Genomic DNA, 26319 nt, shown 5'->3' with positions numbered 1-26319 from the left:
TGGTTATAAAACTGGGGTTTCATTACTTCACTCAGAGTTTCAGTAGACGTAAACTGTGTTTGATTTGTGTTTTGATTTCCAGGAAATGAAAGTAAATGATTTTACTGACAAATGCATCTTTTCAATGATTTAGACACAAACGAGGCGCACACTTCAGCAGACAAATCTTTTTCCGTTTATCTGCCCGGTGTTGTGATCATCTTTATAACTGGAGTTATCGTGGGATTTATCTACTGGAGGAAAAGTAATGGGTGAGACTATTTTTGCTGTAGTAATTCAAAGATGATATAGATGTAGAGAAAGTAAAAGGAAACATCGCATTTCAATAAATGAGAATTCGCTGTATGTTAAACATCATGTCTAGAATGAACACTTTTTATCCTTCCAAAAATAATTATCATTATTAAGAGAGAAGATAATATAAATGTAGATGTTCTTACTTGATTTTTCTCTGTTTGAATGTGAATAGTGTTACACTAATGCTGACATCCTTTCTTATCAACGTGGCTGCTTAAGGTCAGGAACATCTGGAGTGTCTGTACCTGAAAATCCCAACGGTTTGGTGAGCAATTTATTGCTACGATCTACAGCAGCTAGTTAAAAGTTTGCCAGTAAACATAAAACATGTACATTTATGTTTTAGGATGTTAACTACTTATATAGATAATTACAGATTAGTGTTATAATACTATTAGTGCCAACTTCAGTGTCCTTTATTTTGTGAAGAAGCTCTTACAGAAATGAGCAGAAACATTAAATAATCCAGGCAACAGATGGAGAGATTTAAAGATCAATAGAGTGTGTGGGTAGACCGGGTTGAACTTGATTAATACCTAAAATATTTCACTTTTCTAAAGGATGACGATGAGCCAGATCAGCCCTATACAAACCTTCAGCAGCCATCGAGTGATTCCTACCAGACTATCATCTCAGTGAACCATCAACACAACAACAAGACACGCTCAGCAAGAAGCGCAGGAACTGTGGGAGTGGATAATAAAGCTCTATGAAACATTTTAAAGTATATAAAACTTTAGGTGACATACTAATATAATAATATTCATATATTATAATAAACGTCCATCTTTTCACACTGGATAGTTGTTTCCCAGTAATGGAGACCATTCAGTCATAATACTCCAACTCAGGCTCTCAGATTTAATACAATACAAACACAATAAACTGTGGCAAACATGACTCTTTGTATCAGACTAGTTTTGTTTTTGAACAAACATCTCATCATAATTTGAACACAATGTCCATCCAGATAAACAGAGAGATCAGTCTGGCTTAAACAATGTTGGTGGTTTACCTTCTACTGTCCTTCCACTTTTATGCACTTCTATTTTAGACATAGTAAAAGTTTCAGTGTAGACACAAGAGGTGAAATAAGGAGGGTGCAAGTCTTCCTGCTTTCACTATAGTCTACCTCACACTGTCAGCCACAGTTACTGCCTCACCAGCATGACTGCACGGAAACTCTGCTTTCTCCTGCTTCTGCTTGTGGTTTTTAGCAGTGAAGGTAAATATATATAATTAAAAAAGAAAAGCTGTAAAGCCAGGTGTTTAAGAAGAAAGCTTTAGTTAGGTTAGTGAAATAATATATGTGATTGATTTTCCCACAACAACAAATATATAGAAACTATAATCCCGATTTTGTTTCATTTTAACTGGAACAATTTATAGAGACTCTTGTGAAGACAATTGGAAAGAAACCCGATTCCACTCAAATATGCAGCAAAACAACTCTGAATATTACTGTGATGATACTGTGTGAGATCAGCACAGAGAGGAGCCGAGGAGAACAGTGTCGTCTGCTCTATCGTTACGACCGAGGCTTTATTCATGGCTGTGACTCCAGGTTCACACTGATCAAAGAAAATGAGACTGTGTTTCTCCACCTGCTCAACTTAACATCTGAAGACAGTGGGAACTACACCTGTGAGTGTGGATTTCGTGGTGGATTGTATGTTCTCCATCTCAGTGTGACTGTGAGAGGTAAAAACATTTTCTATTTATACCCACACCGCAGATTCAAGGTGGATGTTTGGAACTGCGTTAACACTTTCTTTTCTGTCATACATGGTTTGAGGTCATCATTCCCGCCTGCAGCGGATTAATGAAAGGTTTCAGTCAGGAGATGAACATCTGGAATGTTTTTAAGCTGTTCTTCTGGCTAATTTGTTTAAAATTTCATTATAAAACTGCTCCAATCACAACTTTGGTGTTATTTCATCAGTGAAATGTTTGAATGATGCAATTGTAACTCTAATGTAATGAAAAGATAAACATGTTTTCCACTTTAATATAACAGGTTAATGCAAATTTCGTGACTTTTCATGTTTTCAAAATGACGTTTTTTTGTGTGTGTGGCAACATTCAACAGACGATGGAGATTCTTCTGGCATGAAGTTCATGGCTACAGTTCCCATCATTTCTGCTGCTGCTTCACTCATCAGTGTGGCTGTGATAACCTGTGGTTACAGCCTGAGGAGAAATCCTCGCAGGTGAAAACTTTTACTGACGCACTTAAACTCATGAAATGACCCTTTGAAATCACTTGAGCACATTACTGCATACAGCAGCCACTGTGGTGTTCAAAGTATCTCATAGGTTCTTTTAAAACACCACACATTAGTTGTAGACATAGCTAGTCTTGTTTTTGAGGTATTTTTCACCCCATGACCTCTGATGTTTTTATCCTAACAGAGAAAACAGATCAGGTCTAACTAACTTAACAGGATCTGAAACTCGCCAGATGTTTGTGAGTTTTCCATAGTTCTGTTTTACACTTAATTGTGCCGAGGCTGCAGTGCATTATGTCTGTGTTTTAAGCTGCACTTTAATTAAATGTAAATGACAGTGTAAATTGTTGTTTAGGACAAAGAGGACCGCTACATGAGCCTTCATCGGCAAAACATCGATGTCTACCAAACTATCTCCTCCGGTCGCCTTCATCATGATGCTGAGGCCGCTGCATGTCACAGTCATGTACAATAATAATCAGAGATGGAGTTTTTACCCTGACTACGTGATCTATAAAACTATGATGCTAGACATGCTATCTATAAAAGACACTGACATTTTAACTTGCCAGCATCATGTGTACTGTTAGTTTGTTTTGCACTGAAAAAAGAGAAAAATATTAACGTCCAGTAAAACTTGTAATTATGTTGTGAATGAATTGCCTTAATTCATGGCTTTTAACACCATTTAATTTCTGTTTTTTATCTGGTTTGAACGTTGAAAATCCTGCCACTTGGCTCTGTGGCCTCTGCCACCATTATGGTTTTTGCTATACTGGTCCACTTGATAGTCATATTTTATTAGAATTTGATTCTGATTTTACTTTATTTTGAGTCATTAGAATCAGAACAGGGGTCAGGAAAGAAGAAAAAAGATAAGCTGGGGAGAAAGTTAACAGAAGAAGAGGGAAAAATAGAGAAGAAGAGAAATAGATGGAGAGGAAGAGAGAAAAAATACTGAAAATCTATTTCATCATCTGCTGAAAAACACAAGGAAAAACCAACACAGTGGGGAACCCACAGCAACAACCAATAATATGCAGTAACTAGGCTAGTGAATTGTCCCACAAGGAGCAACAGGACAATTGACCTACTATATGCTAATGTGAGAGATGCATACAGAGCCACCCCCCTCCCCCCACTAGGGAAGTCAGACCACAACCTGGTTTACCTACAGCCACAATACACACCCCTCGTCCAAAGGCAGCCGGTCAAGGAGGATGCTCTGAGGGACTGTTATGACACCACAGACTGGGATGTGCTCCTGAGCCCACATGGTGAGGACATAGAGGGGGCGACACACTGTCTTACAGACTACCTCAACTTTTGTGTGGACACGGTCGCCCCTGCTAAGACGGTACGGTGTTATCCTAATAACAAACCGTGGGTAACACAGGAAGTCAAAGCTGTCCTCAACATGAAGAAGAAGGCTTTTTTAATATTTTGTAATAATTTATTTGTAATAATTTATTCTGTTTCAGGAGTGTTTTTATGCATCTGTATTATATTATACAAACACATTAAAAGTGAATCTCTGTCCAAAATATGCACTCAGTTTACTTCTTACTCACTATGAGCATCATTCATTATTCTCCTCCAGTAATTAAGGTTAGGATATGTATTTTTTTTATTCCAATCCATTCTTCTTTGGCAGCATTTAAATAACCTTGATCAGAATTGATGGTTTTGTTACAGACTTTTCAAAAAAGTGTTTTGCTTTTCTTTCACAAATGTGGGATTAAATTGTTAAAAAGTACAAAACAGTGATGTCATGTTTTGTGACGAGGACCCAGGCACAGAGAGACTTGATGGATTTAAGAATCTTTTGATTTAATAAAGAAATTTGCAGACTTGCACAGAGACGGTAAAATTATGATGACTGATAAAGGAGGCGAAGACAACATGAGGACAGGGAGGATGCAGGGACAGAGACGGGGAAGAAGTCTCATTGTGACGAGTAAAGTGTATCTTGGCTGGCTGGGCAGCTCTCTGGGTGCTCAGCCCCCCAAAGCTCTGATCCTAGAATCCTCCCTGAATTGTGTTAATACAGTATGTCACAATGAAAGCATAACTGTACAGGGTGGGCCAGTTATATGGATACACCGTAATAACATAGGAATGGTTGGTGATGTTAAAGTCCTGTTTGTGGCACATTAGTATATGTGAGGGGGCAAACTCCTCAAGTTCGGTGGTGACCATGGTGGCCATTTAGAAGTCGGCCATCTGATGCCAAAAGATACCAAACAAGGCAAAGTAAATAATTTTTAAAGGTAAATGTAGAGGAAACATCAAAAGTTGTCACGGCTGGGGCAGCAGTCGTGTGGTGGAGTGAATGAGGACCAAGATGCAGACGGCGGTGGAGATGCGAGTGGAGATTTATTTACAGTGAAAATAACAAAGGTGAGGGAAGAAGCGAACATCAACCTAAACTGGGAAGAACTAACAGACAAAGCAGAAAACATGAGGGCAGCAGGGAAACACAGAGATGACACGAAGAAGGCAGAGAGACGTGGAGAAACACCGATGGACACGGAGACTTTTCACCTGTTCCTTTTGTTTGAAGTGGCCGAACTTGGCCACAGTAGGACGTGGTCTCCCGGTCGCAGCCCGCATGGGGCCGATGCGATGCACTCTATCAAAGGCGATGTTCTTCACCGTGTCCTCCAGCAGCTTCAGGTGGGTTTTGATGAAGTTTTTGCACTCTGAGCCTTCTTCATCACAAGATCCTGGAAGCACTGATCAATGTAATCTTGGAGAGCCTCTAAACTCTCCCCGTTGTTCTCCAGGGTGTTGGAGATGATTTAGACAAATATTGTTAGTTAGAAGACTATTGATAAGTGTATTTGGTAATACTGAAGCTTAAAGGAATTTGTTCAATTCTAAACTACCATTCGCTTTAATTTTCCGCCAAAATCTCCGCGTCTGACGTCAGTTACAACATGAGTCGCTTACCTCTGTCACTCTGAAGTCACATTGAGTTTTCCTCACTGACTGTTTTAGACAGGATTGTGGGAGCAACACAAAAAGCAGCTTCAGCTGGAAACACACAGTTTAGTGTCTTTGCTGCTCGCTTTAAGTCACAATAAACAGGAAACTCATTGTGTCTCATGTCAGAATCACTCATATACAGGAAAGGAAGAGGCGGAGCTTATTTCCTGCAGGGAGAGGTTAGCAGTCTGTGTCTTTCTCATTTCTGACTCCTAAAGAGCTGAAAAACACAGGCTGTTATTGGCTGGCTGACACTGGGATTAATGTCCTTGAAGCCAGCAGTCTTTAATGTCCAGGTTCAGAACGGGCAGGTGAAAAACAGTCCTTTATGTCCTCTGATGTTCAATAAACTGTCCTGATTACTGAGGGAGCAGAGAAAGTGTCTCCATCACTCACCACAGCTGGATGCTCTGAAATCCTGGAATCCAGCTGTGGAGAGGAGCGCCGGCGGCGTGGACGCAGTTTAGTAATCAGGGAACGGGAGACAGGAGGGAAACACAGCTGGGACCAATTACACACACGAGACAGGAAACAGTAACACAGGACTGTCAAAGTAAAACAGGAAATATAACACAGAGTCCAAAGTAAGGAGACGTGGGACACAGTGAAGACACAGAAACAGAAACCAGAACTATAATCACAAAACAAACTCAGAAACATAAAGAGTGAATCAGCTGATTCAGTGTTTGTGACAAAAACATGGATCCTGGTTAATAACTTTTATTTGTTTGTTTCTGTATTATTTTGTGTATCGTTCTTATGAGCTGTTGTTTTGTCAGTGAAATATTATTTCATTGTTTTAAGCTTTTTGTTGACTTTGAAGTGCTTAAGTTGATATTTTTGAACATTTAATTTGTTCGATTATTGTCGAGTCGATAAAACTGTCAAACGCACAGCTGCTTCCAGCACGGCCGGAGGAGAGGTGGCCGAGCAGACGCACAACACACACAGCTCACAGGTTTGCATTTCTAGATATTGCAGATGTTGCAGAAATTGAGAGTAAAGAACTCAGAGATCCAGCGCTGTCTCCTGCCCCTTATTTATACACCACAACACAACGACAGGCGTAACTCACACAAACGGGTAACATGAGGCTCAGATGCTTTGGACGTGTTCACATATACTGGACACAGAATGATGAAGATGGAGCTGCAGGAAGGAGGAAAAGAGGAAAAACACAGAAAAGATTCACAGATGTGGTGAAAAAGGACACGACAGCTTCTGTTTGTTAGTTTGGTTTTTCTTTATTTGGTAAAGATTCAGAAATAAAGAGAAGATCACATGTTTGAATATTATATTAACGTTCTGTAATTACAACAAGTTGTAAAATCTTTCCAGAGTGAGACAGAGACTGTGCAGAGACTGTAGAAGGACAGAGCAGCAGCAGAGCAGTCCAGATACACTGATGATCCTCTGTCAGATCCAGAGGGACACACAGGGCTGATGCTGGACTCTACATTGTGTCTGACAGTGGAGCTGTTCTCAGAGCAGTTCACTCTGCAGCACTGACAGTCATCTGCACTTCATTCCTCTGTCAGTCACTGCTGGATGAAGCTCTCCTCTCCACCTCCCAGTAACATGGCCCAGTCAGAGCGTCTCTACACACAAGCTGCTGCTGCTTCAACCTCTCTGGATCATCAGGACACAGCTGCTCCTCTCTCAGCACACACACCGTCCTGTTTAATGCCACGACCTCCACCTGCAGAGAGAAGGAGGAAGAGCAGAGGAGATAAACGAGTGTTTCCAGAGACTCTTCATCAGCTGTCAGTCAGTGATGCAGCACATCCAGTATAAAGAGCAGCAGGGACGTCAGTGCTGGGACTGTACTAGGACTCATTGTTGCTTCACTTTTTCTAATCTTTGGATTTTTATTGAAGTTGCTGAAAATGTTTTTCCCTCCTAGTTTGAGTTTGGACTTTCATTCATTAGAAGAACCTTGGTGTGTCCACTCTGAGCTCTGTAGGAACCCCAACAACAAGCCCAACAATCCAGATGGACGGTTCCAGCTGTTAACTGGAGGAATTCCATCCAAACATCTGCTCTCACTAAATTCTTCCTCACCTACAGACTGTGTTCTTCACTGCTTTAAACTTGGAAATCAATGCAGTCATTGGTCTGCATGCTGCTTTGTTCAGAGAGCTGATTGGCTGTTGACAGTGTTTGATCAGAGCGTGTCAGCCGTTACTATGGTGACCATAAAGGTGAGAAACAGGAAGTGTTTGTGTCCAATCCTGAAGCCTGTCACCGTTCTCCTCTCACAGCTTCACTGAGAAGCTGCAGCTTTACAGGAAACACTGGATCTTTGTTTCATACTGACTGTGTTTAGTACAATACTGCTGACAGCACCACCCACTCACTCCATCACTCTACTTACAGCAGAGTCTTCAGTCTGTAGTCTGGACTCTGCTGAAGATCAGACAGCTGCTTCACATCTGGATCCTTCAGGTTGTTTCCATACAGGTACAGCTCTCTCAGATGGGAGGGGTTGGACTTCAGTGCTGCTGCCAGATAATCACAGCTGATCTCTGACAAATCACAGACCCTCAATCTGTATAAAGAATGAAAGATGTAAGTTTATTAGACAAAGTGCTTGAAATCATTCAGTGTTTCATCATCTGTTCAGAGCTGAAGAAGGTTCAGAATGTAGAAGTTTAGAAAATGGAAACTCCAAACAGCTGAAGCCAACAGGAAGCAGCTTCAAACAGGAAACTGTGCAGAGTTTCAGACTATATGTCCTGATGCAGCCAGTTGGATTTTGGAGATTTGAATCTCTGTTCTGTGACTAAGTCCTTGAATCATTTCTTCCAGTTGGTCCAACAAGACAGACTAAGTATTGGACATGTGTTGTGGCTCCATCAGGGGAGCTTCTAAATGTGATGTGATGGCCCCTCTGGGTCTGTCAGGTCACAGCACTGAAGAGAGCTCAAACTGGGCACACAGTTGTTCCAGTCTGGACCAAAGACTCTATACTGGGACTGAGGGACTGCTTTGACTGCACCCACTGGGACTTTTTAAAGGCTCATGTTCTCACTTAGATCATCGATTTCTACTGACATTTCTTTCTGGGAAAAATGGGGATTACTTTGGAAACAGGAAGTATTTTCCCCAATAAGCAGCCCTGGATTAGTAAATCACTCCAACATGTTCTCAGGCAGAAGAAGCTGTCTTGTTATGAGGGAGAGAAGAAAAAGATTGAGGCACAGAAACCTGTTGAAAGAGAGATAAAGCAGCTAAAATCAGGTGTAAAAGTAAAGCAGAGGATGAGCTGAATAAAGGACACTCAAGGCTGGCTTGGAAAGGAATGAAGTCCATGGTGGGGATGCAGGACAAGGAGCAAAGATGAATGTGATGCTGAATCAGCAGAAGACTTGGACTCATTTGATTCCAGCTTTGATATCATTGATTTCAATGAAGAGCTTTGTGATTGTAGCAAAGGGCTGGTAGCTCTGAGAGTCCCACTGATGAGGTGTTTGTGTGGAAATCTCTTAGTGGGACCAAAGAGAGAAAAAGCCCTGGTCCTGATGCTGTGGGAGGGAAATGATTGAAGTGTGCTGTGAGGAACTGACTGGGAGATTTTCACACATTTTCCAGTCCTCCTTGGAACAACAGGAAGTTCCCAGCATATGGAAACAAAGGTTAAGTGTCCTATGGCACTCAGTGATGATGGTGCTGTGGCCCCACCACCTCCACCTCTTTGTAAAGGAACTAACTGTAATCTGAAGCTTCAAATGGAACTAAGACTTCCTCCACTAGGTGGCAGTGTCTGATGAGAAAGTGTTAGTGGAGCTGGCCTGGAGTCAGAAACAGGAAGATGCAGGATTTGGGCTGAAATGGGCAAAAGTGGTTAGCACTAGTGCCTTAGAGCAAGAAGGTTGTAGGTTGAAGCTTGTTGGTCAGCTGGGCCTTTCTGTGGAGGTTGGATGTTCTCCCACAGTCCAATGAAATGCTGCTTAGGTTCATTGGTGCTTCTACATTGGCTGTAGGTGTGGATGTGAGGGAGTGCTTCTCTGTCGCTCTCTGTTGGCCCTGTGATGGACTGCTCACCTGTGCAGGTGGACCACGCCTCTTGCCCTATGACAGCTAGGGCACAGGCTGCAGCCCTGTGAGCCTAAGCTGAATAAACAGTTAGCAAAAATGATCCATAGATGGCCTGAAATCCCCCAGTTAGCAGTTTGGTAGATAGCTATGACATGCTAATCCCATCCAGCAGCTGTATTCTACCTGTAAGCTGATCCCTGCTGAGCCAAAGCACTTTTTCATATACAAATTACAACCTTTAATAGAAACCTATTGGTCAGCATCTTATTAGCCTGCTGTTAGCTTCATTCCACAGAAAACTGAGAGAAACTAACAGAGTTGATAAAGAATAAAGAGAAATGTGCTGATTTAAAGCCTTTGAAGTGCTTCAGATGATCTCTGTCCACTTCTGTCCACTCATTCATTCATGTAAGCTTTCTAATGCAGCTTTGATCTTCACAGTCTGCTTGATGAAACTCATTCTAACCCTGAATGTCAGAGTGTTCCTCCTTCTCTTTCCCATCATTCATGCTGGCAGTGGAGGAGATTTGGATGTTGGACTGTGTTTTGGATGATGTGTGTATGTTTGTGTTGGACTGCTGTCTGTAAAGCAAACGCACATTTTGCTTTGGATTTCAGTGTCAGACAGACTTTAAGGTGCAATGAAGAGTTTGAGAGTTTCACAGTGAATTTTCCAGTGGAGGATTTTTCTTCTTCTTTGAAGGTTTGAAATGTGAACATTGTTCTGCTGCAGTCAATGGACTAAACCAGAGAAGAAGAAAACAGACTTTACCATGAAGATCCTCAGTGTGGATCAGTATAATATCAGCCTGATGTCTGCAGTTTAGTGTCAGCACAACTTTCACATCATATTCATCTCAGCACAACTAAAACATGCTGACTGACCTCAGAGTTTCAAGTTTACATCCTGGACTCTCCAGGAAACCACACAGATGCTTCACTCCTGGATCCTGCAGCTTGTAGTTCCAGCTCAGGTCCAGCTGTCTCAGATGGGAGGGGTTGGACTTCAGTGCTGCTGCCAGATAATCACAGCTGATCTCTGACAAACCACAGCGCTCCAATCTGTATAGAGAATGAAAGATGTAAGTTTATTAGACAAAGTGCTTGAAATCATTCAGTGTTTCATCATCTGTTCAGAGCTGAAGAAGGTTCAGAATGTAGAAGTTTAGAAAATGGAAACTCCAAACAGCTGAAGCCAACAGGAAGCAGCTTCAAACAAACACAACAAGAGAAAAAACTCTGAATGTTTCACATTAAAGTCGTACATTTCTCATAAAAACAGGACAAAGACTTGAAAAAGTCGTGTTTTTCCTTCCAGGAACCACATGGCTTCACTTTTAAAGGTGAAGTGTGACAGAAATGGACATATTTGAAGTCCAACACCTTTTTCCAGTCACATTATTAAAGCAGACAAACTACAAGCTCATTTTCATTCCAACAAGTCATCTTCTGACCTGGACTAACAACACTGGTCTCTATGTGCAGCTGGCTGTGAGACCAGTGCTCAGGGAGCGTCTACAAAGTGCAACACTGAAAGAACATCACACACTCATTTGCTTCCAGCACTTTCACACAAACATCTACTGTCATTATTGTCACCAAACTCTGTGGATCCTTTATTGCAAATTCAAATGGGATCAAATGGTCAGACAAAAGAGGGTTATGAGGAAATATGATGAAATGTTGTGTATTAGCAGCAAGTTATTGAATCATTTTCCTCAGAAACCAAACAAAATGATTGACAAACATGTTTTTACAAACTCAGTGTTGGACTTGGATCAGCAGGATAAGCTGATGTTTAAAGGCATTTGAGTCTCGCTGTATGAGAGTCCAGTTCTTACTCAATATTTATGGATGATGTTCTTTCAGTGTTGCACTTTGTAGACGCTCCCTGAGCCTCACAGCCAGCTGCACATGGACCAGCTGACATTACCCAGCATTAGAGGCGGCTGTAAAAAATTCATGTTCCCATTTAAATGGTTTTAATTTGAATAAAACGATGTTGATTCATTCAATCCTGAATCGATGTTTAATATAAATGTATTTTGCCAGAATCTCAGGTTAAAGCTCACAAACTATTTCAACAAGCAGCAAACAGCTAAAACAGTAAATGAGAGCAGCTAAACACACAAAGATGGAAACACAGAGCGTGGATCGTTCACTCGACGGCACGTACACGGACACGCCGTCGGGGCTGAAAGTGGACAGCTCACAGATCCTGAAGCTGCAGGTTTCATCTGTCTCCAACCAAAACTGAGTGAAGCAGCAGCAAAAGAAGATCCAAACTCTGCTTCACGTTTGATCAATATGCTCATGAATTCTCTCTGACTTTGGCTGTTCCTGCCTGCACAGCTCTCTCTCTCTCAGTGTACTCCAAGAACAGCTTCAAACATCTGTTTCTGCATCATTCACTGTTTATTAGCCACCAGTCTGCTGTTGTGTTCAGTGCTGTCGGCCTCTGACAGTAAAGCCTCATTTCTGCTGTTCCATGGAAACTTTTTAAAATGATGACAGATTACAAACTCTCAGCTGTGTCTGTAATCAAACCTCTGTAACTTTGCTTCACTTCAGCAGCATCAGCTCATGTTCACATGTTGCTTCATGGTTTGCTTCAGTTTTTGATCGACTGCAGAATATTTTGAAGGTTATCTGCTATAAAAAGCCAGAAGAGGAAAATCTGCTTCATGTGTTTCTGTTTGATCCTCAGTGACTTTGACACAAAGGCCTCTGCTGTGATGATCACACCTCTGATCAAGTCTCACAGTGTCACAACTGATAAATGATCAGAGTTAGAATATTTCTGACTGTCTGCTGTGTGCCGTGACCTTTGACCTGCTAAAGACAGTCAGCTGTGGATTATTCATTGTTGTGTCTGATACTTAGAACTGTGAGGAAGAAGCTACACAGTTAATCAGGGTCCCCTCTCTCTGAATCAGGAAAGGTGGGCAGGCCACGTGTGGGCCGCGGGCCATACGTTGAGTATCACTGTTTGAAATGTGAACATTGTTCTGCTGCAGTCAATGGACTAAACCAGAGAAGAAGAAAACAGACTTTACCATGAAGATCCTCAGTGTGGATCAGTATAATATCAGCCTGATGTCTGCAGTTTAGTGTCAGCACAACTTTCACATCATATTCATCTCAGCACAATTAAAACATGCTGACTGACCTCAGAGTTTCAAGTTTACATCCTGGACTCTCCAGGAAACCACACAGATGCTTCACTCCTGGATCCTGCAGGTTGTAGTTGGAGCTCAGCTCCAGCTCTCTCAGATTGGAGGGGTTGGACTTCAGTGCTGCTGCCAGATAATCACAGCTGATCTCTGACAAATCACAGCTCTTCAATCTGTATAAAGAATGAAAGATGTAAGTTTATTAGACAAAGTGCTTGAAATCATTCAGTGTTTCATCATCTGTTCAGAGCTGAAGAAGGTTCAGAATGTAGAAGTTTAGAAAATGGAAACTCCAAACAGCTGAAGCCAACAGGAAGCAGCTTCAAACAAACACAACAAGAGAAAAAACTCTGAATGTTTCACATTAAAGTCGTACATTTCTCATAAAAACAGGACAAAGACTTGAAAAAGTCGTGTTTTTCCTTCCAGGAACCACATGGCTTCACTTTTAAAGGTGAAGTGTGACAGAAATGGACATATTTGAAGTCCAACACCTTTTTCCAGTCACATTATTAAAGCCGACAAACTACAAGCTCATTTTCATTCCAACAAGTCATCTTCTGACCTGGACTAACAACACTGGTCTCTATGTGCAGCTGGCTGTGAGACCAGTGCTCAGGGAGCGTCTACAAAGTGCAACACTGAAAGAACATCACACACTCATTTGCTTCCAGCACTTTCACACAAACATCTACTGTCATTATTGTCACCAAACTCTGTGGATCCTTTATTGCAAATTCAAATGGGATCAAATGGTCAGACAAAAGAGGCTTATGAGGAAATATGATGAAATGTTGTGTATTAGCAGCAACTTATTGAATCATTTTCATCAGAAACCAAACAAAATGATTGACAAACATGTTTTTACAAAGTCAGTGTTGGACTTGGATCAGCAGGATAAGCTGATGTTTAAAGGCATTTGAGTCTCGCTGTATGAGAGTCCAGTTCTTACTCAATATTTATGGATGATGTTCTTTCAGTGTTGCACTTTGTAGACGCTCCCTGAGCCTCACAGCCAGCTGCACATGGACCAGCTGACATTACCCAGCATTAGAGGCGGCTGTAAAAAATTCATGTTCCCATTTAAATGGTTTTAATTTGAATAAAACGATGTTGATTCATTCAATCCTGAATCGATGTTTAATATAAATGTATTTTGCCAGAATCTCAGGTTAAAGCTCACAAACTATTTCAACAAGCAGCAAACAGCTAAAACAGTAAATGAGAGCAGCTAAACACACAAAGATGGAAACACAGAGCGTGGATCGTTCACTCGACGGCACGTACACGGACACGCCGTCGGGGCTGAAAGTGGACAGCTCACAGATCCTGAAGCTGCAGGTTTCATCTGTCTCCAACCAAAACTGAGTGAAGCAGCAGCAAAAGAAGATCCAAACTCTGCTTCACGTTTGATCAATATGCTCATGAATTCTCTCTGACTTTGGCTGTTCCTGCCTGTACAGCTCTCTCTCTCTCAGTGTACTCCAAGAACAGCTTCAAACATCTGTTTCTGCATCATTCACTGTTTATTAGCCACCAGTCTGCTGTTGTGTTCAGTGCTGTCGGCCTCTGACAGTAAAGCCTCATTTCTGCTGTTCCATGGAAACTTTTTAAAATGATGACAGATTACAAACTCTCAGCTGTGTCTGTAATCAAACCTCTGTAACTTTGCTTCACTTCAGCAGCATCAGCTCATGTTCACATGTTGCTTCATGGTTTGCTTCAGTTTTTGATCGACTGCAGAATATTTTGAAGGTTATCTGCTATAAAAAGCCAGAAGAGGAAAATCTGCTTCATGTGTTTCTGTTTGATCCTCAGTGACTTTGACACAAAGGCCTCTGCTGTGATGATCACACCTCTGATCAAGTCTCACAGTGTCACAACTGATAAATGATCAGAGTTAGAATATTTCTGACTGTCTGCTGTGTGCCGTGACCTTTGACCTGCTAAAGACAGTCAGCTGTGGATTATTCATTGTTGTGTCTGATACTTAGAACTGTGAGGAAGAAGCTACACAGTTAATCAGGGTCCCCTCTCTCTGAATCAGGAAAGGTGGGCAGGCTGCGTGTGGGCCGTGGGCCATACGTTGAGTATCACTGTTTGAAATGTGAACATTGTTCTGCTGCAGTCAATGGACTAAACCAGAGAAGAAGAAAACAGACTTTACCATGAAGATCCTCAGTGTGGATCAGTATAATATCAGCCTGATGTCTGCAGTTTAGTGTCAGCACAACTTTCACATCATATTCATCTCAGCACAACTAAAACATGCTGACTGACCTCAGAGTTTCAAGTTTACATCCTGGACTCTCCAGGAAACCACACAGATGCTTCACTCCTGGATCCTGCAGCTTGTTGTTGATGCTCAGGTCCAGCTCTCTCAGATGGGAGGGGTTGGACTTCAGTGCTGCTGCCAGATAATCACAGCTGATCTCTGACAAATCACAGCTCTTCAATCTGTATAAAGAATGAAAGATGTAAGTTTATTAGACAAAGTGCTTGAAATCATTCAGTGTTTCATCATCTGTTCAGAGCTGAAGAAGGTTCAGAATGTAGAAGTTTAGAAAATGGAAACTCCAAACAGCTGAAGCCAACAGGAAGCAGCTTCAAACAAACACAACAAGAGAAAAAACTCTGAATGTTTCACATTAAAGTCGTACATTTCTCATAAAAACAGGACAAAGACTTGAAAAAGTCGTGTTTTTCCTTCCAGGAACCACATGGCTTCACTTTTAAAGGTGAAGTGTGACAGAAATGGACATATTTGAAGTCCAACACCTTTTTCCAGTCACATTATTAAAGCAGACAAACTACAAGCTCATTTTCATTCCAACAAGTCATCTTCTGACCTGGACTAACAACACTGGTCTCTATGTGCAGCTGGCTGTGAGACCAGTGCTCAGGGAGCGTCTACAAAGTGCAACACTGAAAGAACATCACACACTCATTTGCTTCCAGCACTTTCACACAAACATCTACTGTCATTATTGTCACCAAACTCTGTGGATCCTTTATTGCAAATTCAAATGGGATCAAATGGTCAGACAAAAGAGGGTTATGAGGAAATATGATGAAATGTTGTGTATTAGCAGCAACTTATTGAATCTTTTTCCTCAGAAACCAAACAAAATGATTGACAAACATGTTTTTACAAACTCAGTGTTGGACTTGGATCAGCAGGATAAGCTGATGTTTAAAGGCATTTGAATCTCGCTGTATGAGAGTCCAGTTCTTACTCAATATTTATGGATGATGTTCTTTCAGTGTTGCACTTTGTCGACGCTCCCTGAGCCTCACAGCCAGCTGCACATGGACCAGCTGACATTACCCAGCATTAGAGGCGGCTGTAAAAAATTCATGTTCCCATTTAAATGGTTTTAATTTGAATAAAACGATGTTGATTCATTCAATCCTGAATCGATGTTTCATATAAATGTATTTTGCCAGAATCTCAGGTTAAAGCTCACAAACTATTTCAACAAGCAGCAAACAGCTAAAACAGTAAATGAGAGCAGCTAAACACACAAAGATGGAAACACAGAGCGTGGATCGTTCACTCGACGGCACGTACACGGACACGCCGTCGGGGCTGAAAGTGGACAGCTCACAGATCCTGAAGCTGCAGGTTTCATCTGTCTCCAACCAAAACTGAGTGAAGCAGCAGCAAAAGAAGATCCAAACTCTGCTTCACATTTGATCAATATGCTCATGAATTCTCTCTGACTTTGGCTGTTCCTGCCTGCACAGCTCTCTCTCTCTCAGTGTACTCCAAGAACAGCTTCAAACATCTGTTTCTGCATCATTCACTGTTTATTAGCCACCAGTCTGCTGTTGTGTTCAGTGCTGTCGGCCTCTGACAGTAAAGCCTCATTTCTGCTGTTCCATGGAAACTTTTTAAAATGATGACAGATTACAAACTCTCAGCTGTGTCTGTCTTACAGACTACCTCAACTTTTGTGTGGACACGGTCGCCCCTGCTAAGACGGTACGGTGTTATCCTAATAACAAACCGTGGGTAACACAGGAAGTCAAAGCTGTCCTCAACATGAAGAAGAAGGCTTTCAGGAGCAAAGTGAAGGAGGAGATGAAGGCAGCACAGCGGGAGGTGAAACGCTGCCTGAGGGAAGCAAAGGACACCTACAGGAGGAAGGTGGAGCAGAAGTTGGAGAGGAACAATATGAGGGAGGTCTGGAATGGTGTGAAAACCATCACAGGCCACAACACCAAGAAAGGCACAGTGGGGGGGACTGTGGAGAAGGCAAACGAACTCAACAACTTCTTCAACAGGTTTGACCAGCCCACAACCCCCCCACCCTCACCTTCACTACAGAGTCCAATCCCCACTCTCCTACCTCCCTCGCTTCCCCCCCTTCCTGACACCATGACACCCCCCTCCTCCAATCCCTCTCTCAGCAGCAAGACATCTCCCCCCCTCCCCTCCTCCCAAACATCTCCCAGTGTCACAGTGGATCAGGTCAGGAGACAACTGAGGAAGCTTCGCCCCAGAAAGGCAGCAGGCCCAGACAAGGTGTGTCCTAGGATGCTAAAGGCGTGTGCTGATGAACTTGGGGAGCCGCTGCAACGAGTCTTCAACCTCAGTCTGCGACTGGGGAGAGTGCCCGCCCTATGGAAGACATCCTGCATCGTCCCGGTCCCCAAAAAGAACCGGCCCAATGAGCTGAATGACTTCCGACCGGTGGCACTGACGTCACATCTTATGAAGACTCTAGAGCGGCTCTTCCTCAACCTCCTCCGACCACAGGTACAACATGCCCAGGACCCACTACAGTTTGCATACAAGGCGGGTGTCGGAGTGGAGGATGCCATCCTGTACCTCCTACACAGAGCCCACTCACACCTGGATGGGGGAAAAGGCACGGTCAGGATCCTGTTTCTTGACTTTTCCAGTGCCTTTAATACCATCCGGCCCTGTATGCTTCAGGAAAAACTGAACAGGATGGAGGTGGACCCCTGCCTGGTCGCTTGGATCTCCGACTACCTCACCGACAGACCACAGTACGTCAGGCTGAAGGACATCACGTCTGACACTGTGGTCAGCAGCACAGGAGCACCACAGGGAACTGTGCTGTCCCCTCTTCTCTTCACCCTGTACACCTCTGACTTCTGCTACAACTCTGAATTATGCCACATTCAGAAGTTTGCAGACGACACAGCCATCATGGGGTGTATCTGGGATGATCAGGAAGAGGAGTACAGAAGTCTGGTGAGGAACTTTGTCGCATGGAGTCACACAAACCACCTGCAACTCAACACCTCAAAGACTAAGGAACTGGTTGTGGACTTCGGGAGGTCTAGAGCAGGTCCACTGCCGGTTCAGATAGAGGGGGAGGAGGTGGAGGTGGTCAACAAGTACAAGTACCTCGGGCTGTGGGTGGACAATAAACTGGACTGGTCATGCAACACAGAGCACCTGTATAAAAAAGCCCAAAGCCGACTGTACTTCCTCAGGAGGCTGAGGTCTTTTAACATCTGCAGGAAGCTCCTGAGGATGTTTTACCAGTCGGTGGTTGCTGGAGTACTTTTCTATGCTGTGGTGTGCTGGGGGAGCAGCACAGCAAAGAAGGACTCATCCAGGCTGGAGAAACTGATCAGGAGGGCTAGCTCTGTGGTCGGCATGAAGCTGGACACTCTGGTGACAGTGGCAGAGAAAAGGACATTAAAGAAACTGATGGACATTATGGACAATGCCAGGCATCCTCTGCACACGGCCATTAACAACCAGAAGAGTCTGTTCAGTGACAGGTTGCTTCTCCCCAAGACAAGAACTAACAGACTTAAAAACTCCTTTGTCCCACACGCCATCAGACTGTTTAACTCCTCTCTGGAGGGGAGAGGGAGGGGAGACAGGAGGACAAAGGAGGGGGGAACAACTAAGCTGTAGTGCCTCTTCACCTCACTGTGCAATACCTTGTGCAATACTTTTGTAAATAGTCAACGGTGCAATAGACTCAATACTTGAAATGTGCAATTCACTTGTATTTTTATTTTTATTCCTATTTATTCTATTTATCCCCTTTGTATATTTTATTTATATTGTCTCTGTATTTATATATATATATGTGTGTGTGTGTGTATAACTCTGTAACTTCTGTCGGTGCTGTGCTTTTTTGGAAATCGAATTTCCCAGAGGAACCCACCCGAGGGATTAATAAAGTTCTATCTTATCTTATCTTATCTTATCTTAATCAAACCTCTGTAACTTTGCTTCACTTCAGCAGCATCAGCTCATGTTCACATGTTGCTTCATGGTTTGCTTCAGTTTTTGATCGACTGCAGAATATTTTGAAGGTTATCTGCTATAAAAAGCCAGAAGAGGAAAATCTGCTTCATGTGTTTCTGTTTGATCCTCAGTGACTTTGACACAAAGGCCTCTGCTGTGATGATCACACCTCTGATCAAGTCTCACAGTGTCACAACTGATAAATGATCAGAGTTAGAATATTTCTGACTGTCTGCTGTGTGCCGTGACCTTTGGCCTGCTAAAGACAGTCAGCTGTGGATTATTCATTGTTGTGTCTGATACTTAGAACTGTGAGGAAGAAGCTACACAGTTAATCAGGGTCCCCTCTCTCTGAATCAGGAAAGGTGGGCAGGCCGCGTGTGGGCCGCGGGCCATACGTTGAGTATCACTGTTTGAAATGTGAACATTGTTCTGCTGCAGTCAATGGACTAAACCAGAGAAGAAGAAAACAGACTTTACCATGAAGATCCTCAGTGTGGATCAGTATAATATCAGCCTGATGTCTGCAGTTTAGTGTCAGCACAACTTTCACATCATATTCATCTCAGCACAACTAAAACATGCTGACTGACCTCAGAGTTTCAAGTTTACATCCTGGACTCTCCAGGAAACCACACAGATGCTTCACTCCTGGATCCTGCAGCTTGTAGTTGGAGCTCAGGTCCAGCTGTCTCAGATGGGAGGGGTTGGACTTCAGTGCTGCTGCCAGATAATCACAGCTGATCTCTGACAAATCACAGCTCTTCAATCTGTATAAAGAATGAAAGATGTAAGTTTATTAGACAAAGTGCTTGAAATCATTCAGTGTTTCATCATCTGTTCAGAGCTGAAGAAGGTTCAGAATGTAGAAGTTTAGAAAATGGAAACTCCAAACAGCTGAAGCCAAAAGGAAGCAGCTTCAAACAAACACAACAAGAGAAAAAACTCTGAATGTTTCACATTAAAGTCGTACATTTCTCATAAAAACAGGACAAAGACTTGAAAAAGTCGTGTTTTTCCTTCCAGGAACCACATGGCTTCACTTTTAAAGGTGAAGTGTGACAGAAATGGACATATTTGAAGTCCAACACCTTTTTCCAGTCACATTATTAAAGCAGACAAACTACAAGCTCATTTTCATTCCAACAAGTCATCTTCTGACCTGGACTAACAACACTGGTCTCTATGTGCAGCTGGCTGTGAGACCAGTGCTCAGGGAGCGTCTACAAAGTGCAACACTGAAAGAACATCACACACTCATTTGCTTTCAGCACTTTCACACAAACATCTACTGTCATTATTGTCACCAAACTCTGTGGATCCTTTATTGCAAATTCAAATGGGATCAAATGGTCAGACAAAAGAGGGTTATGAGGAAATATGATGAAATGTTGTGTATTAGCAGCAAGTTATTGAATCATTTTCCTCAGAAACCAAACAAAATGATTGACAAACATGTTTTTACAAACTCAGTGTTGGACTTGGATCAGCAGGATAAGCTGATGTTTAAAGGCATTTGAGTCTCGCTGTATGAGAGTCCAGTTCTTACTCAATATTTATGGATGATGTTCTTTCAGTGTTGCACTTTGTTTGGCACAAAATGAAATTATTTGGCCTCTCAGATGCTTTTAGAGATTCCCAAATGACTGATGATGACATCTCTGGGGTCTGATTGATAGAAAAAAATCTCTTTGAGACCTTTTGTAACTGACAAACTCTTCATCTGCTAACAACACTGAGTTGAATCTCCATGGCTGATAGTTGGAGCAGGCATCAGGAATACACATTGAAAAAGCAAGAGGAGAAATCACCAGAGTCTTATAATCACATTCTGTAACTAAAGGGAGACGTTTTTCTATACAAATATATGTTTTATGGACATTAGAAAAAAAGAGTATTGATGTGAAGCAGGATTATGAAATCTCCATACATCAGCCAGCCCATAATTATCAAGAAAGCTCTGAATGACGCATGCTGAGTTTGGACTAAGTGTACTTTTGTGTGAACTGTGGTCCATAGCAGATAATGAGCAGTTTAGGTCTCCCTCAAAGATGATATTGTGTGATGACATATTGGGGAGCCGCGCAAAGACATTAGTGAAAAATCTGTGATCGTCCCAATTAGAGGCGTAGATATTTGCTAAGATCAAAGGAAAACCATAAACTATGTTTTCTGCACTTAAAATCCTGTAATTTTCTCATAAATCGACAGTGCGGCTTATGGATGAATTCTGGTTGTGCTTACTGACCTCGAACCGATTTTATGTGCTACACGGCGCTCAGAAACCTTTCAAAAGATGTTTTGGTACGACTTTGCTCAGCTACGAGGCCGCACCGCTTGATGGATTGTTGGAGCATTACAGCTACGAGGAGCCTCGCGGAGTGATACGTACTCTGCTTCAACGTAATATTACTGTATTGAGTGTGTATAAGGACCATAAATGGCACCTGTAAGAGACACGGTTACAAAGAGGGTTTCAAACTCCAGGCTGTCAGTCACGCAGTAGAACCTGGGAACAGAGCAGCTGCTTGTTATTATGCTCAGCGTCTGTTTACATTTTGACTGCACGATTGTGAGCTTTTTGTTATGCACAAAAACAACATTGTTTTCTTTTATTTATGGAGCATTATTATTTAATAAATGCTGATCATTTATTCCTGAGTAATTGTTTCATGTACATCTACGCTGTATGTTAATAAATGTGCCTGTGTGAGATTTGGGACACAGCTTTGACTAAGAACTCTCTTTTTGTTCGAACTTTCTGGCTTTAAAAATATCGAGATATATATCGTATATCGCCATCCAGCTAAAGAATATCGAGATATGAACTTTGGGTCATATCGCCCAGTCGTAATATTGCAATAGGTTGTCCGTTAAACTCAAGCGGGGCTTGGGCCCTGGCACGGCGTAGCCACACAATCCTGGTAGTAGTGACGCTCGGCTATGACGGCGTGCGGGTTACCAGCTGGCTTTCTCAGGATAGGGCTCCTGTGTGAGCGGTCGACAATAACGTCTTTATCCATACCCAGCACTTCACGTAGTAGCACGGATACGGCCGTGGAGGAGCTCGAGTCCAGGCCCTCTGGGATCCCTATGATGTGGATGTTAGCTCTTCGCTTCCTGCCTTCATCACATTTATCCTTCAGGTCAGACAGCTCCTCCTTCATACTCTCTACTGTAGACTGCAGGGTGGTCACCTCATCGCTCCACATTGACAGCCCATCCTCAGCTTCTTTCACTGTAACCTTTACTCCATCAACTTCGCCGCACATCGCCGCCATGCTGTTAGCGATCTCATTTCTCAGTCCCTGCACGTCAGCCCTTATATTGTCAAAATCTTCTTTCAATGCATTTCTGACTTCTTCTTTTAACAGCGTACTAATGTCCTCTTTAATGGATTGAAGAAGCTCCAGTTTTAGAGCAGTAGGATCCACATCACGCGCGTCTGTTGAGTCTGCTCTTCAGCGGCCGTAGAGCTGGACGCTGCCCTTTGGCCATCATCGATACTCTCGCCCGAGATCGCACCGGGGCTAAAATATTCACCTGCTCAGCTGTTTTTGATCAGTTTGAGCCTGTGTGGTTTGATCAGGTGGAGGAACGATGTGATGCTATAAAGACATCATCTTGTCCAAATGATGTTGTTCCAACACGTGTTTAAAAAGATTTTAAAGGTTGTCGGTTCCGACATCTTAGCGATTTTTAACAGCAGTCTTAGTTCAGGTGTTGTACAGCCTGTTTTAAACATGCTGTTGTACAGCCTGTACTAAAAACCTGATCTGGATCCTCTGTCCGCTCAAATTTCAGGCCTATTTCAAAGCTTCCCTTCCTGTCGAAGATTTTGTAAAAGATTATATTTGTTCAGCTGCAATCTGTTGTAAAGGTTTCAGTCTGGTTTTAAAGCTCTTCACAGCACTGAAACTGCACTTTGAAAAGTTCTTAATGATCTTTTATCAGCCACTGATCAGGAGACTCAGCTGTGCTTTTGGATCTGACCGCTGCCTTGACCACAGCATCTTGACCTCACCATTGGAGCATGGCGGCATCAAGGGCGCTCTATTAGACTGGTTCAGCTCTTTTATTAAATCGCATTATTACATTTGGGGCTTATATTTGACGGCAATTTGAAAAACAGCTGAGCTCAGTTGTACAGCGGTCTTTCTTCAAACTGAGGCTTTTATCTAAGGTGAGATCATTTCTATCTTTTAAAAACCTTGAACGGGCGATCCACGTTTTCATGACGTCCCAGCTGGATTATTGTAACTCCTTATATGTTGGAGTTAGTGGGACCTGCCTGGCAAGACTGCAGCTGGTCCAGAAAGCTGCAGCTCGTCTTCTGACACAAGCTCAAAGACATTTATCGTCCCAACAACCACATATACGCTGGTCCCTCGCTGTAACACAGTTCACCTTTGGCGGCCTCGCTGTTTCGCTGATCTTTTTTGTGCAATTTTGCATGTTTTTGTTTTTTACAGCGCATTGTGTTCTGCGTCCTGATTGGCTGTAGACCATTGTCAGCCAATCTCGTGCCGTGTCTCCTGTACAGTACAGAATGTGTTCAAATTTACAGCAGTGTGACTCTGCAGTGCTGCACTGTATGTTTGTACGTTTTGTCCCAACAAACAACAATGATGACGAGACGTTTTGCACCTGTGGTAGCAGCCAAAGGCAGAGGAAGATGCTGACCATCATAGTTTCAACAAGGAGGCAAAAAGGTTGTAACTGTCCACAACAAGAACATCGTAAGGATGGAGTCAGCTTTGGCTTTGTGGCTCAGTGACCGCAGGAAAAAGAACATCGTGCTGGACACCAACATTATCTGCAGAAAAACTCAAAAGCTTTATGAAACTTTACCTGACAGCGAGGAGCCCAGGCCATGGACGAGTGCTCCTCACACAGAAGCTCATTTAATGCCAGCAAAGGCTGATTTGACACATTTCAGAAACACTTTGCTTTCACTCTTTAATAATGAACTTATTTTTCTATGAAGGTTTGAACTTTGTTTAAACAAGAGAGAAAAGTGTGAAAATGTTCATGCCTGTCTGAGAAAAGTGTAGAAAGTGTGCAGTGAGGGTTTAACTGCCTTAAAACTTCTATAATACTTGTAAAACATAAAGCTGCTACTTCATTCTGAGACTTATTTTTAGAACGTAACTCGATAAACGAGCGACCGCAGTACTGTATTGTGTTTATTTTGAAAACTCTCAACAGGATCTTCAGATTTATTTTGAAAGCTTTATCTGGAAAACACAAACACATAAGCAGGAAACAAAGAGCGTGATATGAAACGATAGACGTTTTCATATGGTCATCATATATACATCGTTCTATCGAACAGCCCCAGCTCCTGCTGTCAGTCTCTGTAAATCTGCTCTGAAAACACATTTGTATTCACTGGCTTTTAATACAGCATGAGAGTTATTTGATATTTGATGTGTGATATTAATATTAGGAGTTATTTTAATCGTTATTTTGGATTCTTGTACAGCACTGTGGTCAACGCTGCTGCTGTAATTAATGTGCTATAAACACATAAACAATCTGCAGTTAAACATCCAAAACTAAAGATGTGATCGCTGCCTTTAGAAAATGTGCTGATGCACAAGATATCAGCTCCATTAAGGTGGAATGTGGCCGTGTTAGAAACATGTTGGAAGAAGTTTGAAGCTGAAACTGTGAAGCTGAGAGTGAAAGAGCTCCAGCGTCTGTCACAGGAAACTTTCTTATTTCCACACTGATGAAAGCATCAAGCTTTGATTTCCTGCTGCTTTTATTGAGTCACACTGTGAAACTGAGCCACAGCTGAACCAGCATCCCTGTACAGCAGACACTTACAGCGCTTGGCTGCTTCCATTGGACCCTCTGCACAGAGCTTCAGTTTCCTCTTCTGGTCCCAAAGTGCAGAACAACAAGGTTTCAAACAGCTTCGTTCCAGCAGCATCAGCCACAGACATGCATAGAGAATCCTTTGGTTGTGTTGTGTGTTTGCATATCTGCTGTGTTGCTTTGTGAGGATGGATCATCTCCTGCAGCTCCAGATAAACAAGCTGGACCTGAACCTGGTAGCTTCACTTAGAAGACACTTGTGACGGGAACGTGTGAGAAGTTTTGTGCAGACAAGTTTGGATTTAGAGTGTGGGACGAGCTCTCCACAGTCTTTGTGGAGATCCACATTCTGCATACTGCCTGTGAGAAGCTGCAGACATTTGTCCTCCAAATCCACTGAGCAGCTGCTCGTGGTGGTATTAGCTTCATGTGTGCGTGTTAGCATGAAGCCTCGGTCACACTCTGCTGTGGACACGGTCACGGACAGCTGGACGCCTGATGGACGAGTCGTCCTTCCTGTTAAACTTCTTTGAGCATCAGAATAGCATGAGAAGCTCAGTGGACACTGTTCAGGGTTTTAACTCTCGCTTTCACTTCAGCTTCACCAACAACAGCACAAGCAGAGCAGCCCACTGCCTGCATGGCTGGGACAGCGCCCCCTGGTGACTGTAAACCACTACAACGTGTAGACGGCCGTCTGCAGGCTGGATGTAGCACCACCGCAGAGACGTGCTGCAGCTCTGTTTAGTTACCCAGCTGACAGCAGAGGCTGTAGTTTACTGTTACCAACATGGAAAACTGAAGCTTCACCAGCTGGAGCTACAGAGCTGGAGAACAAAGGAGACTGAGAGGCCAGAATGATGTGGGAGGAAACATCAAGAGCCTGTTTGAAAGGAGACACATGTGGATGCTGTGCCAGTCTGTGGTCTGTCAGAAGTCAGCTGAGTCACACTGCAAGAAGCTGCAGAATCTCAGAGGAGGAGATTTGGAAGTGTTTGTGGGACAAACTGGACTCAAAGAAAGAAGATGTTTGTGAAGTCTTTGGTGGAGGTGAGCAGTGTGAAGCAGAACACATGCAGATGAATCAGGAGGTCAGCATCAGTGTCTCCTTGTGGTGGACGGTAAAAGAATCAGAGCCAACGCTCCCGTCCACCCTCGGCATGAAGCAGTGCTGTTTCTGAAACAGGAGGACAAGTCCAGAGAAGACAGAGGAAGCAAAGATGAGGGTGGGACAGGACAGCAGGACTTCCTTCACACCTGCAGCTCCATCACACTGCTGTAGGTCCTCTTCATCACACATGTACCTGCAGCCTGTCTTCAAGTCCAGGAGTCACCTCCACACAGTGTAGAAGCCTCCTGTGCAGACCATGGAGTCCAGCCTCTGTCAGGGAAGTCGGCACTAAAGCCTGAAAGACTTCAATCTGTCTCTGCTCCACCCGAGAAAGACCAGCACCGTACTTGTTGTGCATTCAAGGAGGGAACATCAGCGCTGCATCGTGGGAACAACACCGCAGGAACAAAGACACAGCAC

General features: G+C 42.9%; 2 protein-coding genes across 2 annotated transcripts in view; both read right to left on the bottom strand.

Moving 5' to 3' along the window:
* LOC309701482 (uncharacterized protein) overlaps nt 1–26319 on the bottom strand; it is a 2150955-nt gene that overhangs the window by 138615 nt on the left and 1986021 nt on the right. Inside the window, exons 28-29 of the mRNA XM_082525718.1 lie at nt 10437–10613; nt 7888–8061 (exon numbers count right to left, since the gene is read on the bottom strand). Of these exons, the coding sequence (XP_082381844.1) occupies nt 7888–8061; nt 10437–10613 (351 nt within the window). The remainder of the gene's footprint in view (nt 1–7887; nt 8062–10436; nt 10614–26319) is intronic.
* LOC309700355 (protein NLRC3-like) overlaps nt 19540–26319 on the bottom strand; it is a gene marked incomplete at its 3' end in the record, with an annotated part of 31588 nt that continues 24808 nt past the window's right edge. The window contains exon 8 of the mRNA XM_082523877.1: nt 19540–19735. Within this exon, the coding sequence (XP_082380003.1) occupies nt 19540–19735 (196 nt within the window). The remainder of the gene's footprint in view (nt 19736–26319) is intronic.

Source organism: Aulonocara stuartgranti (genome assembly GCF_965226115.1).
Source record: "Aulonocara stuartgranti genome assembly, chromosome: 23".
NCBI lineage: Eukaryota > Metazoa > Chordata > Actinopteri > Cichliformes > Cichlidae > Aulonocara > Aulonocara stuartgranti.
Note: the sequence above shows the minus strand (reverse complement) of the source record. Positions and strands in the feature narration are given on the sequence as shown.